The sequence below is a fragment of the Mercenaria mercenaria genome, chromosome 15 (genome assembly GCF_021730395.1).
Source record: "Mercenaria mercenaria strain notata chromosome 15, MADL_Memer_1, whole genome shotgun sequence".
Taxonomy (NCBI): domain Eukaryota; kingdom Metazoa; phylum Mollusca; class Bivalvia; order Venerida; family Veneridae; genus Mercenaria; species Mercenaria mercenaria.
In genome coordinates, this window is record NC_069375.1 from 65,768,428 (window position 1) to 65,787,954 (window position 19,527).

At 36.4% G+C, this 19,527-nt stretch overlaps 1 protein-coding gene across 9 annotated transcripts in view; it reads left to right on the forward strand.

The window, feature by feature from the left end:
* The first annotated feature begins 11,490 nt into the window (after window positions 1–11,490).
* LOC123557000 (protein ABHD14A-like) overlaps window positions 11,491–19,527 on the forward strand; it is a 31,428-nt gene continuing 23,391 nt past the window's right edge. Inside the window, exons 1-2 of one of the 9 annotated variants that reach the window (XM_053525495.1) lie at window positions 11,491–11,600; window positions 11,663–11,676. Coding sequence is in view for 1 of the 9 variants with exons in the window: in XM_045348166.2 (XP_045204101.2) it covers window positions 12,213–12,357 (145 nt within the window). In the remaining 8 variants the exon portion in view is untranslated. Of the gene's footprint in view, window positions 11,677–12,135; window positions 12,358–12,420; window positions 12,588–13,551; window positions 13,643–19,527 lie in introns of those variants that run through there. The other 8 variants (XM_053525497.1, XM_053525493.1, XM_053525494.1 and 5 more) reach the window with 8 other exon arrangements.

Below are 19,527 nucleotides of genomic sequence, written 5' to 3' on the forward strand. Positions count from 1 at the left end.
ATAGTTAATTTCAATACTTCATTTACTCGATTGGGACGGAAGTACATATTTTTCACATTTCATTGTGGTCATACTGGAGACGTCAATATAGCACCAAGTACCCATTTGACTAGTTCTATCTGGCAACAGTAAATAGACGTCAATTATAGCACCGAGTATCAATCTGACCATTCCTATATGGCCATAGTAAATAGATGTCAATATAGCACCAAATACCCATTTGACTAGTCCTATATGGCCACAGTAAATAGACGTAAATAAGCACCAAGTACCCAATTGACTAGTTCTAAATGGCCAAAGTAAATAGGCGTCAATAGAGCACCAAGTGCCCATTAGTTAAGTCCTATATGATCACAGTAAATAGAGGTCAATATAGAACCAAGTACCCATTTGTCTAGTCCTATATGGCCACAGTGCATAGAGGTCAATATAGCACTAAGTATCCATTTGTGTGGTTCTATATGGCCAGAGTAAATAGACGTCAATATAGCACCAATACCCATTTGACTAGTCCTGTGTGACCACAGTGCAGACAGGTCAATATAGCCCCAAATACCCATTTGACTAGTTCTATATAACCACGGTAAAAAAGCGTCAATATAGCAGCAAGAACCCATTTGATTACTTCTATATGGCAACAGTAAAAAGAGGTCAATATAGAACCATGAACCCATATGACTAGTTCAATATTGCCGCAGTAAATAAACGACAATGTAGCACCGAGTACCCTATATAGCCGCTGTGCATGGAGGTCAATATAGCACAAAGTAACAATTTCACAAGTTCTATATGGCCACAGTAAATAGAGGTCGATATAGCACCAAGTACCCATTTGACTAGATCTATATGATCAAAATAAATACAGGTCAATATAGCACCAACTACACATCTGAATAGTTCCATAAGGCCACAGTAAATAGACGTCAATATAGCACCGTCAATATAGCACCGAGTACCCATCTGACTAGTTATATATGGCCACAGTAACTAGAGGTCAATATAGCACAAACTACCAACTTCACGAGTTCTATACGGCCACAGAATATAGAGGTCAATATAGCACCAAGTACCCATTCGACTAGTTCTATATGGCTTCAGAAAATAGACTTCAATATAGCACTAAGTACCGATCTGAATTTATCTATATAGCAAGAGTAAATAGAGTTCAATATAACACCAAGTACCCATCTGACTGGTTCTATATGACCATCGTAAAAAGAGGTCAATATAGCACCAAGTACCCGTCAGACTAGTTCTATATGGCCAAAGTAAAAAGGCGACAATATAGCACGAAGTACCCATCTGTGTAGTTCTACATGGCCACAATAAATAGACGTCAATATAGCATTAAGTCACCATCAGAATTTTTCTATATGGCAACAGTAAAATGAGGTCAATATAGCACCAAGTACCCATCTGACTAGTTCTATATGGCCAAAGTAAAAAGACGTCAATATAGCACCAAGTACCCACAGATAAATTCTATATGGCCACAGAAAATAGACGTCAATACAGCACAAAGAACCAATTTCACTAGTTCTATATGGCCACAGTATAAACAGGTCAATATAGCACCAAGTACGCATTTGACTACATCTATATGGCCACAGTAAATAGACGTCAATATAGCACCAAGTACCCACAGATAAGTTCTATATGGTCACAGAAAATAGACGTCAATACAGCACAAAGAACCAATTTCACTAGTTCTATATGGCCACAGTATAAACAGGTCAATATAACACTAAGTACGCATTTGGCTACATCTATATGGCCACTGTAAATAGACGTCAATATACCACCAAGTATCAATCTGACTAGTTCTATATGGCCATGTTTGATGCTATACAAGCAGTAAATAGAAATCAATGTAACACAAAGTATCCAACTGACTAATTTTATATGGCCAAAGTAGATAGAGGTCGATATAGAACCAAATACCCATCTGACAAGTTATATATGGCCATAGTAAATAGGCGTCAATATAGCACACAATACCCATCTGACTAGTTCTATATGGCCATGTTTGATGTTATACATGCAGTAAATAGAGATCAATGTAACACAAAGTATCCAACTGACTAATTTTATATGGCCAAAGTAAATAGAGGTCGATATAGAACCAAATACCCATCTGACAAGTTATATATGGCCATAGTAAATAGGCGTCAATATAGCACCAAATACCCATCTGACTAGTTCTATATGGCCATGTTTGATGTTATACATGCAGTAAATAGAGATCAATGTAACACAAAGTATCCAACTGACTTATTCTATATGGCCAAAGTAAATAGAGGTTGATATAGAACCAAATACCCATCTGACTAGTTCTATATGGCCATGTTTGATCTTATACATGCAGTAAATAGAGATCAATGTAACACAAAGTATCCGACTGACTAATTTTATATGGCCAAAGTAAATAGAGGTCGATATAGAACCAAATACCCATCTGACAAGTTATATATGGCCATAGTAAATAGGCGTCAATATAGCACCAAATACTAATTAGAATAGTCCTATATGGCCACAGTGCATAGAGGTCAATATAGCACCAAGTAGCAATTTCACTAGTTTTATATGGCCACATCGGTTGTGTACAGAGAATGGTGAAAAGCAGTATAATTCGGCTCTCTGTTTAGGTAACACTTTTCCTTTTTGCATTTTCAAAAGAAGTGGTAGAGAATCTGTTGAAAATAACAGTTGATCTATATTCTTTTTAATTATTGACTGCCATTAATCCATCTATGCTATATAGCACATTTACAAATTCCAGGTATCATTTACGGTAGCTTCCAGTTTATCGCTATCCTCCTATGCGCCAAACAACAGGAAGGCCAATATCCTCAATCCTCAATTCCAATCTATATTCACTCCTATGTCACCTCTCAAATTAGGCCAACTCTGTATAAAATGAAAGTGCAGTCTCTACTCTCTATACCAACTGACTACAAGCCAAAATATCTCCTAAAGCCAAAGGTCAATATCGACATGAGTGGTGTTCAGAAACTTCTCTCTTCCCTTAAAATAGACAAAGCATGTGGTCCCGATGGTCTCAAGCCGACCCGTCTTAAAAATGTTAGTGAACAAATATCACCACTAATCTATAAGCTCTTCCAAAGGTCCCTTGACACGGGCACTATCCCAAGCTATGTTTGTTTGGTTTAAATGCCTATGTGTGCGTTTGTCTTATGTGCTATGTATAACATTTTGTCATGTTTTAACCGATGCTTGTACATATTTTAACATTGAAGTTTGTAGTTGTAAATACTATGTATATTTTTCTGTTTTTTCCTTTTGTTTATCTACCAGTGCTTAGTAGTACTAGCCTTTATAACTGTGTTTTATGCATGTCTTATCTCTCTTTGCAGACTGTTATGTTACTTTGTTGCTTAGTCTTTTTTGTCAGTAAACAGCTTTTAAGGTAATGTTATTATGTTTGAATATAAATCGACTCTAAGTAAAGATTCTTGTATCTAGCTGACTGGTCCAATGCCAATATGTCACTCCTCTTTTTAAGAAGGCTACAAAAGTAATCCTGCAAATTACCGACTTATTTCCCTAACTTGTATTCTTTCTAAGTTACTGGAACACATTATAATCTCTAATATTACCAAGCATTTCCAGGTTAACAATATCCTCTATAACCTACAGCATGGGTTCAGAGAGAAACGGCCATGCGAAACTCAGTTACTCGAACTTGTAGAAGATCTATCTCGAAACTTAATTCGAGGCCACCAGACGGACTTAATCCTTCTGGACTTTTCTAAACCATTCGACAAGGTTAACCATCTGAAACATCTGTACAAACTTCATCAACATGGTGTTCAGAGCACAACATTGCTATGAGTCAAGTCTTTCTTGATTGGCAGGTGCGAATCCATCCTTGTAAATGTTGAAACATCAGTTGAAATTCCAGTAACGTCAGGAGTCCCACTATGTATCTAGTGTAAAATAGTCAACGCTACTATCTATCTTGAGGTTAATGTTGACTTTAGATAGATTTTTATGTAAAACAATTCAAAATAGTAACACAAAATAAGCATTAATGTAAGAACTCCTACTGATATTTTGCATATTGTGAAACATTAAGCACACGGACCTATGCATTTTTTGCCAATTTATTGAAAATAGATAAATCTACACAGATGAAAAGTTTCATAAAATTCTACATTGTGAAACTTTTCTGTACTCGATAATGTCATCAAAAGTGCAATTGTAAAAATTAACCGCAGTACCGATATTTTCAAATCGGTCTAAAAAAAAATCAAGCACACGATCCTATCATTTTTAATGGCTGAATTTCCTTCAGATACAATGATGCATTGAAAAAGTATGGTTTGATAAAATTTTGCATTGAAGAAAAAAATTGTTTTAAACGTGCAGAACTACCTTAAGCGAAATATCCCATGCAAAACCCCAAAAGTTCGGGAATGAGCATATATAGCTCTAGTCAGGCCACAGCTGGAATATGCTAGCAATTTCTGGAGCCCATATACTCAACATAACATTCACCCGATCGAAATGATTCAGCGAAGGGCAACGCGATTGGTTAATCATGGTTACCCCCCTTACAGCAGTGTAACAAACATGCTATATCAGCTGGGATGGCGTACCATTTAAATTAGGAGATCCGACTCACGCCTCCTTATGTTCTACAAAATAGTGGTTTGGTTACTGTACCACTCCCTCCCTATGTCAGCCCCCCCCCCCCCCCCCCCCCACAGACATATGCATACCCAGATCCTCATTCACTGTTATTACTATAAGTACTCTTTTCTTCCAACCACCAAATTACTTTGGAATTCCCTTCTAGCAGAACTTGTGCAAGCCCCCACCCTGAACCAATTTAAGCAGGGTGTGATCAAACTTGCGCACAATGCAGGATAGACCTTTTCAAATTGCTTTATTAGCTCACCTGATCACAAAATGCTCAAGGTGAGCTATTGTGATCGCCCTGTGTCCGGCGTCCGTCGTCGTGCGAGGTCAACAGTTTGACTGTTAACAATCTAGAGGTTACAATTTCGGCTGAATCTTAATAAAACTTGATCACAAAGTACCCTCAATGAATTCTCTGGGTCATCTGGGGTCAAAACTAGGTCACTAGGTCAGTTAATAAGAAAATCCTTGTTAGCTTTCTCATACCCACATTTTCTACCTCATGTTCATAAAACGTTGTCAGAATGTGTGTCTGTAAGAAATCTAGTTTAATTTGAAAGTCGGTCATATGCGGTCAAAAATTAGGTCACTAGGTCAAATCATCGAAAAACATTGTTAACACTCTTGTGGCCCCATTTTCTACCGCATCTTCATAAAACTTTGTCAGAAAATATGTCCTCTACCTCATGTTCATAAAACGTTGTCAGAATGTGTGTCTGTAAGAAATCTAGGTCAAGTTTGAAACTTGGTCATCTGTGGTCAAAAATAGGTCACTAGGTCAATTCATAGAAAATCATTGTTAGCTTTCATGTGGCCGTATTTTCTATCTCATCTTCAAAAAACTTCGTCAGAATGTTTGTCTCTATAAAATCTAGGTCAAGATTGAAACTGGGTCATCTGAGATTAAAAAGTAGGCCACTAGGTCAAATCATAGGAAAACCTTGCTGTCACTTTAGAGGCCACATTTTTTACCTCATCTTAATTAAACTTTGTCGGAATGTTTCTCTCTATGAATATTCGAAACTAGGTTACCTGTGGTCAAAAAAACTAGGTCACGAGGTCAAATCATAGAAAACCTTATGTTTGCTTACTAACCATGTTGTCAGTTTTGCATGCAGATGTGACCTTTGATTTTGGCAAGGAAGTTTGAACAATATGTACGGTTTTGTTTCAATACCTAGAGGTAGGTGACTCAGGTGAGCGATTCAGGGTCAACATAGCCGTCTTGTCTGTAAATATTACTTTTTGTTAACACTATCAACTGTATTTCATCCTTAAAAATACACATCGTGTATTTCATTTATTCTCCTGCCCATTCTACTTTTAAATTTATTATACAGGCGCGCAGCTGCACTCAACACTCGAACAGAGGCCTGTTGCAGGATAGATACATAGATAGATAGAAAGTAGATAGATAGATAGATAGATAGATAGATAGGAAGGAGGATGGATGGTGGGTAGGAAGGTAGTTAGGTAGGATGGATGGATGGCTGGATGGATGGATGAATTTGTAGATAGATGGATAGATGGATAGATAGATAGATGAATTTGTAGATAGATAGATAGATAGATGTAGCTACAGAAATAAGAAAGTAGGTCACTAGGATAAAAATCAAGGTCAGATGTCATTTCGGAACACAAAATTATGCATGTGGTCCAAATTTGAAGGCTGTAGCTACAAAAATAAGAAAGTAGGTCACTAGGTCACAATCAAAGTCATAGTTCATTTCGGTACCCAAACCTATGCATGTTCTGTACCTTTATCAGAGCCGACTCAGTTGAATGAAACTTTCTGTAAGCAGACTGCAATCCCTCATGTAGCTTATTTTCACTCAAGTGCTGCTCAAGACGCGCATCTACTACCTTTTCTAAGATTTTTGAAATGAAAGGGAGGTTAGACGCAGGCCTGTAGTTTTTGAGAATGTTTGGTTCAAGACCGGGTTTCTTAAGCAGGGGTCTTATCCTTGCACTTTTAAACTCTTTTGGTATAACCTAATTCCATTGGTGTATTTATGATGTTTGTGATCAACGGCAAGAGCTCATCGAGACATTTCTTCAAAGGCCATGTTGGTAAAGGGTCAAGTTCACAGGATTTGTTTGGAGATTTTTGCATAATTTGTTTTACCTCTTCTATCGTTGTAGGAGCCAAATCAATAAGCCAGTTCAATAAGACAGTCTGCTACTTCCTGATGTTCTGAACAATGTAAGTCAACTGAATCACAATCAGTTTGGCCGTGCGAAATAATGTCATTCCTAATGTTTTCAATTTTCTTTAAAATGTCACTAAACTTCTGCGCAAGTTTCCTTGATGTTGAGTTAGAGGGACGGGAAGCATCATGGCTGTGACCTAGTAGAGTTTTGGTTATCTTGGCCAAACTTTCGTGGCCAGTGCCACGTGACTTCACCTTCTCAGAGAAGTAGTCGGTTCGGGCCTGAATTGGGAGTTTATTCATGGTAGCACATTGGTCCTTACAAAGTTGATGGTCGATTGTTAGCGGATGCGCAGGCTGGTCTGGATCCATGCTGGTCGCAAAGCCACTATGTTAGTTTTCTCATGACACGGCTCATATATTATACTTATACCGTATACGAACACCGACATGTCTTCCTGCTTTGCCTTAAGGCAGACTTTTGACACCGAAATGGAAACTTTTATATTGCTTACAATTAATTTGACGGTGGTAGCTAAAACTTTGAACCAAATAAATTTCTGTAAACAGCGATCATTTTTAACACATGTTTCTTAGTATAGTTTATCTTACCTTGAAAATCTCAGTGTGTACTGTTTTTTACACTTTTAAAGCCAATAGAAAATCCATTCTTCTGAGAAGACACGTCCTAGTACTTGGAATGAAAAATAGCTTCAAGAAACCAGACATGAAATTCCGCCTTGGTGTCTCCGACAACAGCTCGGACATTTCCACAGTATTAAGGCGAAACCAGGGCTTAATGATAATTAGGGCAAAATCTGATCGCTGGTCATCAAATTAAATCGACATAATCATATACACGTATTTAATATTGGACTATTACATCAAGTCCTTTAGAAAGATAAATAAAATAGATATATAAAGTAAAGAAGTGTATTTTGCCGAAATGCAATCATAAGTCTAAATTATCCCAAAATAACAACATTTCGCTATGCCTTGACGATGTAGCAGCACTGTACTATAAATGATTTTCTATTTTCTAGAGCGATGTAAATTTAATCGACTCTGAATCGACATTTGTCTTAAGATTAATGAAAACAAAGTGGTTCTGAAGTTAACGTACATAACTGACAACCGCATATACTAAAGGTTTATCACTAATACCACAGTCACACATACGGCGCGGATAGCTACGTTTAGCTACGGATAGAAACGTAGTAATTCGTACCGATCCGTACCTGAGCCGTACGGATTGATACGGGTTACTACTTTAAGGCACGGCTCAGTTACGGATCGATACGGATTACTACGTTTCTATCCGTGGCTAGACGTAGCTATCCGCGCCGTATGTGTGACTGGGGTATATCATAAAGTATACTCGTCACTACTTTAAACTTACGTCATATATAGAAAGATGTAGGTCTAAACATGGAGCAGTGAATACTTGACCGTGATATTTACAAATATTTTAGCGATTTCAATTCAACGCCGATTTTTCTAGTTAATTATCGTTATAATACATCAAAATGATATATTTATGTTGAAATATATAATTATAAATATTCATTATCTACGAAGATTTGATCATTTCTATCAAGATTTGGTTAGATCTGGGTAAGATTTGGGTAGAATTGGGTAAGATTTGTGTAGGTTTGGGTTTTCGTGCCGCCCGGAGGGAGAATTTTACAGTTAAATGGGAATTGGGAGTCTTTGGAAATTGGAATTACCCAGTGGGTGTATTTTCGGGGAAGGGGAAGTTTCAGTTAACCGGGTGTGGAAGGGTAGGTTAAATATGTTTTCGAGAGGATCAAATTCAAATTATTGTTCAAATTATGCCCCTGGGGCGAAAAGAGGCTCACCCGGATCCTTAGATTTACATATACATGTACTTACATAGGAAACAACTTTAAAAATCTTCTTATCTGACACCACTAGAACTAAGCCTTTGATAATTGGTATGCAGCATTGCCTTGTGGTCCTTTACCAAAATTGTTCAAATTGTAACTCTGGGTTTCCGATTTTACTACACAATAATCATGTATTTGCAACTTTTTTACATTGAGATAATTTCTTCCCGCAATAATCAAGGTATAATTTGGGATTTAATATTTACCAATCACTGGCCGGTGGCAATGACTTGATAGGTAGGACTATTGATCCGAGAGCTCCCGGAATTTTATTTCAACAATTGATGCCAAAAGAAGTTTATACGTTTTTGGAAACAATATTTCATATCTTGGATGAAAACCCATTTCTTAGGTTTCGAAGCCGTGCCTATCTAAATCTTGTTCACTTATGTTTGTGATAAGGGAGGTAAAACTCACATGTAAAAATTTAGGGGTTAAGGTAAAGTTTACGTCTACCAGGTTTTTTTCCTGTTTAGCAAAACCCAATGTCAGCAACAAGAAATTCATCAAAAAGGAATGAAGGGCAAACTTAATATTTAAAGTCAAAGGTCAAATTTATGTACAAATCACAAAATTGGCATATTTGAAAATTATATATATTTTTATTCTTAAAAATTAGTTTGTTATCATAAGTCACTCAGCTTTATATATGTAATGTGTATATATCAGCCATAGTCTGAAATGCAAATCTTATTGCAAAACGTCAAAGTCAATCCTGACAACTGAAGGTCAAAGTTCATTTTCATGCAAAATGTGAAAAATGTTATCTTTTACTTTTTCTTACGTTTTTAATATGTATTCACATTGTTAGTCACTGAAGTTAATTCGTTTTAATGTCTGTATGTCAGGCAAAGTCAGCAGTACAGAATTAACCCCAGAACTGCCAAGGGTAAAGCTTATATCAAAGGTCAGAAGTCAAATTTGTGTGAAAAATTGCTTGAATAGCTTCCTGTTTGAAATATAAATGCTATTTCCGATCATTATTTATAATTGCTCGTGATTATAATAATGTATATATGTCCCACAAGTTCAAATATGATATTAAGGGTCAAAGGTCATTTTCAAGTAAAAAATGACTCTTTAACTTTCGTTCTTGCTAATAATATTTTGTCGATATTAATCAACAATATCAGTTCATTTTAATGTACAAAAATTAGGCGATGTCTGGTATGCACATATAATTTCAAAACATTGAAGGTCAACCATATTATCAAAGGTCAACAATTTAAGTAAAATGTGTCAGGATACTGGTTATATGACCCAGGGAAGTGCCTACGTCTTTTATATCTTGAACAATAAAATGGGTCCTATCCCTAAGGTGACTATGTCTAAGACTAGCTGACAAACGAAATAGAATGTCCTTTGTTAAAACGTATGACCAAATATCTCGTATATACAATTTTCCTCTGGCTACCTTGCCTAAATGATTCATGTACCAATGATTCGTAAATGATTTCAATTATGAGCTAGACAATTTCATGGATCAGGCAAATCACTAAATGTTTCAAACTAACAATTTTTAATTAGGTCAAACTCCTATAGGCTGGAGACTCTATACTTGACTGGTCTTTTTGTTGAAGTTCCCGTCAGACAATGTCTTTGAATCAACAACATACGAGTCCTATCGCATAGATGCTCGGCCTCTGTCCTCTCAGCTCTGTATGAATGCCCTGACTCCTGGCTGCTCAGCGCCTGTATACTATCATATGTAGCATTCAACTACCATATAGGAATATCCCCGATGCCTTGGCTGTACTTCGCCAATAACGCTGAACCGTTTATAAGCTGGAACTCTCCTACTATCTCAGTAGATTACCAAACTCTGGGTATCTGTCTCAGCTTCCCGATGCTTATATGGCCTATATATGCTATCGTATATAGTATTTACCTTAAGGTAAAACTCCTATGCGCTGGCCCTATAGTTCGAAACCTGGTTGAAATTCTGCAACTCTTCTTTAGTCTACGAACTTCCAAAGTCTTCTTTTTAATAATTTATCCGCCCTGACGGGGTTACTGCAATAGTCTCCTTATCAAGGTACTGGGATAAATTATTAGTTGAATCCTCTATGTGTCTTCTTCGGATGCTGGATACCGAATGCCTTCTCCGTCACCCATCTACCTATTTATACCCCGGCAGACGTGCTATTTTAGAACTTGTTTCTGATTGGTCCAAATTTAAACATAACGTTTTACAGCGAGTACTTGCTCTTATCAAATATCTGGTCCCCTTTAACTTTTGTATATGACATAATTTGTGATGCTGGGATCCAGCTATTCACATAATGAACTCAAATAAGCCACAAATGACCCTAATTATATTATTTACAGCAATTCAACAATAATAATAGCAATGATTACATGAAAAGGGAGTCAAGTACTATCTGTGCTTATGTGTCACGTTATCAATATATCAAATATACAAATTATTCTGACAAAATGTTGCAATAATATTATCTGTTTGAAATAATTTTTATTGTTAAAAAGTATTTGTTTATTCATTTTAGTAACTGACCGTTGTTCATTTTACTATATATATATATGTCAGACGATGTCATGGAAGAGAAAATAAGTCAAGGTCGAACCTGGTATTAAAGGTTAGGGATCATTTTTGTGTAAAAGATCAAATTGTAGCATACTGTGTTTTTAATGTTAAGCATTCAAAACAGCTTATAGAAGGAGCTCCGGTCCTGTTATTGAGACCCGTCTTTAGCTAATGTCTTGTTGGTATGTTAATATACTTGCTGTAATTTAAACTACTTTTGGGTCCTTTCAGTTCTGCATGCTGAAGAAGGTCGTTTCCAAATAAATGTCAGAGTTGATTTTTATTTCTAAAATATACATTTAGTGACCTAGCTGTTACAATATAATCCAAGCCTTGAGTATTGAGGTACTATTTTGAGTGTTATTGGAAGGTATTCACTTTAACGAGAGGTTAAATAGCAAATCGTTGTTCGAAGGTAATATAATTTATTTTGGAATTTAAGTGGCAGGGGCCAGTTTCGCATTTGGCTCGGGTACGTTTTTTAAATAAAATAGACATATGTACTTTACAGGCATATATATTCAACTGGTTATTTATGATGTTTATAGAACTAAGGATTCCTGCGTACGAGTGATTATTGTGTAAGATAAATATGTGCATGTATCGATTTTCCTAGCTCCATGTAGACGGCCGGGTCTAAAACTTTACCTGAGGTAACGGAAGTCAGACGAATTGGAAACAGTCCTCCATCCATCCAGCTTCAGCTCAAATTTGCGGAAAAAGTAAACGGTTATGTGATACTTTTCTTCCCACCATTATTAATTATGTCTGGCCACATGCTTTAAAAATATGCATGTGTTTTAGGTCAGTCATTTGTAGATAATACGGTACAGGTCGCGCAAGGAGTGCATTTTGGGCCATTTTTGTCTAAAAATTTAGTGTCCTGAAACCTGCGTTTTACTCGTTTTTATCACAGAAGCAACATAATCGGCAGGCTGAAAATGTCACATAATGAAGTGCTATGTCTATGCGAGACATTCGCTCAAAAATTGCCTTGAATTTGTCGAAATTGGATTTTTTATGATTTTTTTCGCACTGGTATCAGCGCAGAGTTGTGGAGTTTTCAAATTTACTGTCCCTTGCCCCCATAATGCAGGTAATTATTGGAGGCTTGTTATCAAACTCGCTGGGAAACCAGTACTATGTAAAGCAGTGATTCACTGCAGGGTTAAATATAGTCGTGAGTAAAGCTTATCACAAGACTTTGTTTACAAAGATAAAGTTGTGCTGAAATTAGTTTAAGCGTCTTTATCAAACTTAACCGAAGTAAATGTACTCAGGAGTAAAAATTCTTTGTTTTCGGAAACGTGCTGAAAAATAGGGTAGGTAGGTCGAAATGTTTTTTTGAATTTCTTTTTTTAATTAAGGGAGACCTTTCGAAAATCATTTTTGTGTCAAAAAATAAGGGGATTATACATCAGTAAGTTGATTTCTAACATCATTGACCATGTTTAAATCATAAAAAATGCATTTGTGCAACTTTTTGTTAAAAAGTTGAAAAAAAGTATTCTCCAAGGCCACTAAAATATTTAGGGTCAGGTCAAACATTTAGGGTAGGTCGGCATACCGGAAACAAACAATTGTTTAACGCCTTATATTTCACATATTTTACTGGATAAGCTACGTATGTCCTAGTTATTAGGTGCGCATGGTGGGAGTTGAATAAATCACACAGTATTCTTAGGTTCTTTGTGTCGAGGGGGTCGTTTGCAAATAAATCACACAACCACTATGGATTCTCGATTGATCTTTGGTATGTCGAAAAGACCTAAAACAAATGTAATAAACATGATAACAACAAGTAAAAAATATAAGCAACATACCAATGCAATGCAATAAGCGCGGTGTAAAGAAGGAATGCAAAAATAACTAATTCCAGTTATGAAAACAAGATAAATATTGCTTACCAGTGCCACTTTGTTGGTAGAATACAATATATATTCCCAAAAATTGGTAACTAATGTACCTATTGATAGGTGCAAAAATATATTTGAACTATGTAACTGATGGACAAGGATGCGTCCTTACTCTCTGAGAGGCTTCAGAGAAATGCTCTGGGTGGTCAGACTGGCGGGAAATGTTACTCATGCATAACATGCTGGGAAAAATTCCTCCTACATTAAGAACATTGAAGTCATCATTGTAGACAACGCGTTACAACAATACTGGACATTAACCTAAATGCAGGACATCACTGTGAGGAACATTGTATGAAACAATACAAAACATGCTGCAAAATAAACACCTTGCTACATTTGTTTAAAAAAATATATATCCCTGTTTCTTGCAGTAAAAAAATATTTCTGCACTGGTGGGAACATTGCTGTGAGTAGTAAATTTGTCAACTGCCAAGAGGTTAGTACGTGGAGCGTGCCGTAAAGGTAGTATATGACTATTGAATTGATCGATTCGCTTATCTTGAATTTGTTGCTCAAGGTTAAAACGGTGATATTACACCAAAGCATTTAATTGTTCGGTTTATGTTTGTTATACAAAACATCTGCTTTTGCCGTAGTTATTCTGATATAATGATGGTAAAAATAGTAATACAAAATGTAATTTAGTTCACTGGCAGTTTGTTTTTGAATTCTGGCAATAGGTGTGTGTTTAATCAAGTGTTCAGTAGATGATATTTGGATTAATTTGCTGAAAATATAGTTTGCAAATTGGCAGTGTTTTTTTTTAGCCTAGTTGGCATTTATATGGTTGCATAATTATATTGAAAAATAATGTTTAGAAAAAAAATAAAATAAACACTAAAATGAATGAATGAATAATATGCGCAATTATATCCATTGTGTTGGATGGTCAATCGAATTTGAATTTCATAATTAATGTAGTTTGATGTACATGTACTGTTTTTAAATCATTTGGTCTAAAAAAGGTAAATAAAAAAAGTGCCCACTATATCCATTGGGTTAGATGGTAACTAGAATTTGAATACATTATTTATGTATATTGATGAACTTTTTTTATCCCATTTGGCTATAAAAATGGAGTTGCACACTATATCCATTGTGTTGGATGGGAACTGGATTTGAATAAATGATTTGTATATTGATATACTGTTTTTTAGCCCATTTGGCTTAAAATAATTACAAAAAAAGTAATCAGTTGCTCACTTTATCCATTGTTTTGGATGGGAACTAAATTTTGAATACATGATTTATGTATATTGCTGTACTGCTGTAGCCAATTTGGCATAATAATTTTAAAAAAACTTGCCAACTATATCCATTGTGTTGGATGGTAACTAGAATTTAAATACATGATTTATGTATATTGATGAACTGTTTTAGCCCATTTGGCATAAAAAAGGAGTTGCCCACTATATCCATTGTGTTGGATGGGAACTGGATTTGAGTAAATGATTTGTATATTGATGTACTGTTTTTTAGCCCATTTGGCTTAAAATAATTACAAAAAAAGTAATCAATTGCTCACTATATCCATTGTGTTAAATGGGAACTAAATTTTGAATACATGATTTATGTATATTTCTGTACAATTGTAGCCCATTTGGCATAATTTTTTTTAAAAAAGCTGCCCACTATATCCATTGTGTTGGATGGTAACTTGATTCTGAATTCATGATTGGTGTGTGTTGATGTACCGTTTTTAGCCCATTTGGCTATAAAAAAAATATAATAATAATAATGATAAAAAAATGTTGCCCACTATATCCATTGTGTTGGATGGTAACTTGAATTAATTATTAATATATATTGGTGTACTGTTTTAGCCCATTTGGCAATGTCCGGTTGCTTCACAAAACAAAACAAAAAATAAAGGTTGCCCACTATATCCATTGTGTTGGATGGTGACCGAATTTTGAATATGTGTGAGCCAAAGTGGAAATTCGTTTTCCTGTTGGAAAGTTTGTTCCGGCAGAAAATTAACTTATGTATTAGTTTACTTTATGCCAAATTATTAAGGTTGCAGTTGAATATTTCTAGAACACCTTCGTCCTGTGTTTGCGCAGCAAAAGGGCAATTTGGCGGATGATCGGATGCACGGTGTTGAACAAAGTAGTACGCAGGGAAACCTTAGACAGCCCAAACCGACATCTACAAGAGGGTCACTTAGACCTCCATTCCCTCGCCAATACCCCTATTAACCTAGCAGTTTTAAAAGACTCTTCTTTGTATCCATATAAACAATTAGCAGATGAACTTTTGGAAGGTTTTACCAATGGCTTTCGTTTACAATACTAACTTTTTGCCAGAATTTTTTTCCGTTAGGAAAAACCCTGCTCTTGCTTATGAGAGAGTAACGAAGGAAGTGCAGGGAGACAGGATTGCTGGTCTTTTTAAAGAAAATCATTTTCAAAATTTAAGGCAATCCCTAATAGGTCTTGTGTCCAAAACAGATGGTAGCTCTAGGCTTATACATCATCTTTCCTACCCAGAGGGTTCAAGTTTGAATGATTTTATTGATCCAGCTTCTTCCTCAGTTCATTACACATCTATAGACAGGGTAGTTGAGGCTGTTATTTCTCTAGGGCGATCTTGTGAAATAGCCAAAGAAGACATCAAATCTGCCTTTCGCCTCTTTCCGGTTCATAAAGACGACATTGAACTATTAGGCTTCAAATTAGGAGACGTTTATTTTGTGGGTAAGGCTTTACGTATGAGATGCGCAATCTCATGCTACCTTTGGGAAAAATTTGCTACTTTCTTACAATGGCTGGTTAGGTACAAAGGCAAATCCGAAAGTCTGTTTCATTACTTGGATGATATATTTGTCTGGCTCGCTCTATATCAGGTGAATGTATAGCCATTTTGTCCTGTTTTATAGATATATGCAAAGACACTAACATACCGCTAGCTGAAGAAAAGACCGTATATCCGACTCCGATATTAGTGATTTTAGGGCTGGAATTGAACTCGATTTTGATGCAGATACGAATCCCAGATGATAAATTAAAATCATTCCAACAGGAAATATTATCATTTCTCAATAAGAAGAAAGCCACGTTGCGCGAACTGCAAGCCTTTGTCGGTCCTTTAAATGTGTGTGGTAGAGCCATTCCCTGTTCCATTAATCGTCGTTTCTATGACATTATGAGCGGTTTGGTCAAAAGTACACATCATTTTAGAGTGACCAGTTCAGTTAAAGACGATTTGAGTGTATGGTTATCATTTCTGGACAATTTTAATGGTTACTGCAGCTTCCCTGATTTAGACTAGTTGGATAGTTCTGTCCTAGACCTCTTTACGGATAGTGTTGGCGCGTATGAATTGGGTTGCGCAGCTGTTTTTCGAAATAAATGGATATTCTTCCCTTGGCCTTCTACGTGGGCAGGCGTTGGTATTTGCAACGACATAACATTTTTAGAGTTAGTGCCGATCGTGTTAGCTTTCTTTACATGGACAGATGACTTCCGAAATAAAAAAATCCTTCTAAACACTGACAATAGGGCTCTGGTATACATTTTGTCTGCAAAGTCAAAGAATGTAATGTCACTATTGCGCCCATTGATACTGCTTGCAATGCCATCAGTGGAATCGTTTCAGGTGCCTAGCGCCTCAGGCCGACAGTCATGCAACCCCAGTGCCATTTGAGTTTCTGCAGTTTATCTTGGGATTGAAGCTCAGCGTTTAATCGATCACAGTATTGCAAACAGTACTAAAAGTTCTTACAAGAATGCAGTTAAAATGTTTGATAATTTTCGTCAAGGTTACTTTTGGTGTACTTCTTGGCCGCCAGAACTGGAGCACCTTACTTCATTTTTGGCCCATCTATCAATGAAGAATGTAGCTCGGCATACAGCACGTCTGTATATCTCGGGCATTTCCTTTTACTGCAAAATTAATAGTTTTGAAGATCCTACTCAAAGATTTATAATACGCAAAATGCTTACTGGTTTTGATAGGTTGCACCGGACCGTTGATATCAGGCAACCCATAACGCTTGACTTGCTTCGTAAACTTACACAGGTGTCAAATATTGTTTGCTTTCTACATTTGAGGCATTACTGTTTTCAGCAGTATTTTCCCTGGCCTTTTTTTGGATTTTTTAGAATAGGCGAGCTTGTACACACGACCTCAAACACCTCGCATATAAGTGATAAAGGTCATGCATTACGTGTAGGAGACGTTAGTATTGATAGTAATGGTGAACTTCACATAATTCTACGTTCATCGAAAACCGATCAGAAAGGCGAAGGAGTAGCTATTTATTTACTACCAACACATTGTTCTGTATGTCCCGTGCATTTATGGAAGAGATATTTTGTTGTTCGTCCATCTAGTGCTTCAAATTATTTATTTGTGCATCTGAATGGTCTACCCCTCACACGCCATCACTTTAGTGCAGTTCTAAAGAAATCTTTGACTGCGATCGGAGTTAATCCCCTTCCATACAAACCACACTCATTCAGGGTAGGTGCTGCAACAGCAGCTTCGCAGAACGGCATGACTGATTACGATATTAAAAAAATGGGCCGTTGGAATTCAAGTGCATTTAAATCTTACATTAGAATCCCCTCACGTTGTCCCTCGCATTATAAGCCTATAAGCAGTTGCATTCATTGTACCTGCTTTTAGTTTGCCTTTTTGCTGAAAAGCATTTTAAGCTTTTCAGTGCGCCCTACCTGTATATGGATAGTGGGATCTTCAATTATAAAGTCGGCATTTTGTCACGCCAAGGGAACAGCTGAGGGTTCTCAACTTGCAATGCAGCTTCACAATGCGACTATACTGTGGCAGGGTCGGAGTGGTATGAAATGGCGGCAAGTTAAACCACTAATCTTACACTTGCTTCATTTTGAAAGCAATCCAGACATCATTGTTATTCACTGTGGTGGGAACGATATAGGTGTTACTAAAACAGTCGATTTAAGGCGCCGTATAATGTCCAACCTTAGCGAGCTAAAGTTAAAACTTCCAACAACGTTCTTTTTTGTCTGGTCACAAATTTTACCCAGATTGCATTCGAGAGACGATATCTCTCACTTTGCATTAGAGAGAGCTAGAAAACGCTTTAATAACATTGCTGTCAATATGTTTTTAAATGCACTGGTGATTCATATCGTTATCAGAAATCATGAATCGAATGTACGGTCTTCACAATAGGGACAACTTGCATATTCAGGAATATGTCTTTTTATAAATTCTAACATTGGCGGTTAGCCACCTCACTGATATTATCTTAACTTTTTAATAAAAATTTTTTTTTCAATTAAATTATATACTCAGATTCTCAGCCCTGACATTGCATATTTAAAATATAATTAAATCCATATGTAATAGTGCTTCTCTATTTATTGAACGAACTGCGACCCAATCTCTGCCAAACACAAACTAACGAATTAGATAATAATGCACACTATCTTTGTAATGTAAATTTAATTAATCATACTATTCTTGATCTTAAAATTATAAATTTATTCGTGCAACTACTTCATAAATTAACTCATACTACTTTAGTACAAAAATAAAACTTTGTTAAATATCATGTAACAATCTTATTAATATATACATGTCAAGCAGAGTCAGAATTAGTCAACTCAAAAAGGCAAAGCCAAACCTATTATCAAAGGCAAGGTCAAACTTGCGTGAAAATTAGCAAATAAATCCAGTATTTTTGCAATGACTTTTCCTTACTTTTTAGGGTATTTAAAACTATTAATTATTATTCATTTTAAAGTATATATAACAGATTATATCATTCTTGTAATTATAATGAAAAATCAGTCAAGGTCAAATCTGACATTAACGGTCAAAGGAGAGGGCCTTCAAAAACCTAGCCATTATGAAAATAACTGGCTGGAACATGTTGGGGAGCAAATGCAAAGATCTTCTACAAGTCTACACAGGCAACGTACGGCCCATAGCAGAGTACGCATCAACCTCATTGGTACCTACTTCCAAAACCAATAAAGATAAACTGGACAAGGTTAAATTTCAGGTCTGAGGATAATCCCGGAGTAATGAAAACAACTCCAATAAAATAAATGGAAAAGACAGCCAACTCTGAGCCCATAGAGACAAGACGACAGTACAAAGCTTTTGTGCATGCAGAAAAGACAAAGAGACTACCATCCCACCCACTCCACTCAAAATTCGAGAACGAAATCAAGAACTGACTGAAAAGGCAGAGTCTCAAGCACATCGTCAAAGACCTGCAAAAAGGGAAAGCAGCAGCACTGGACACAGAGGCAGAGCCGCTCGAGCCCAATTAATGGGTTCCCAGAAAATGTGCTACCAAGATCAGATTGGAGGTGCCAGGAGTAGAGGAAAAGGGAAAGCAACATCAGGCTTAC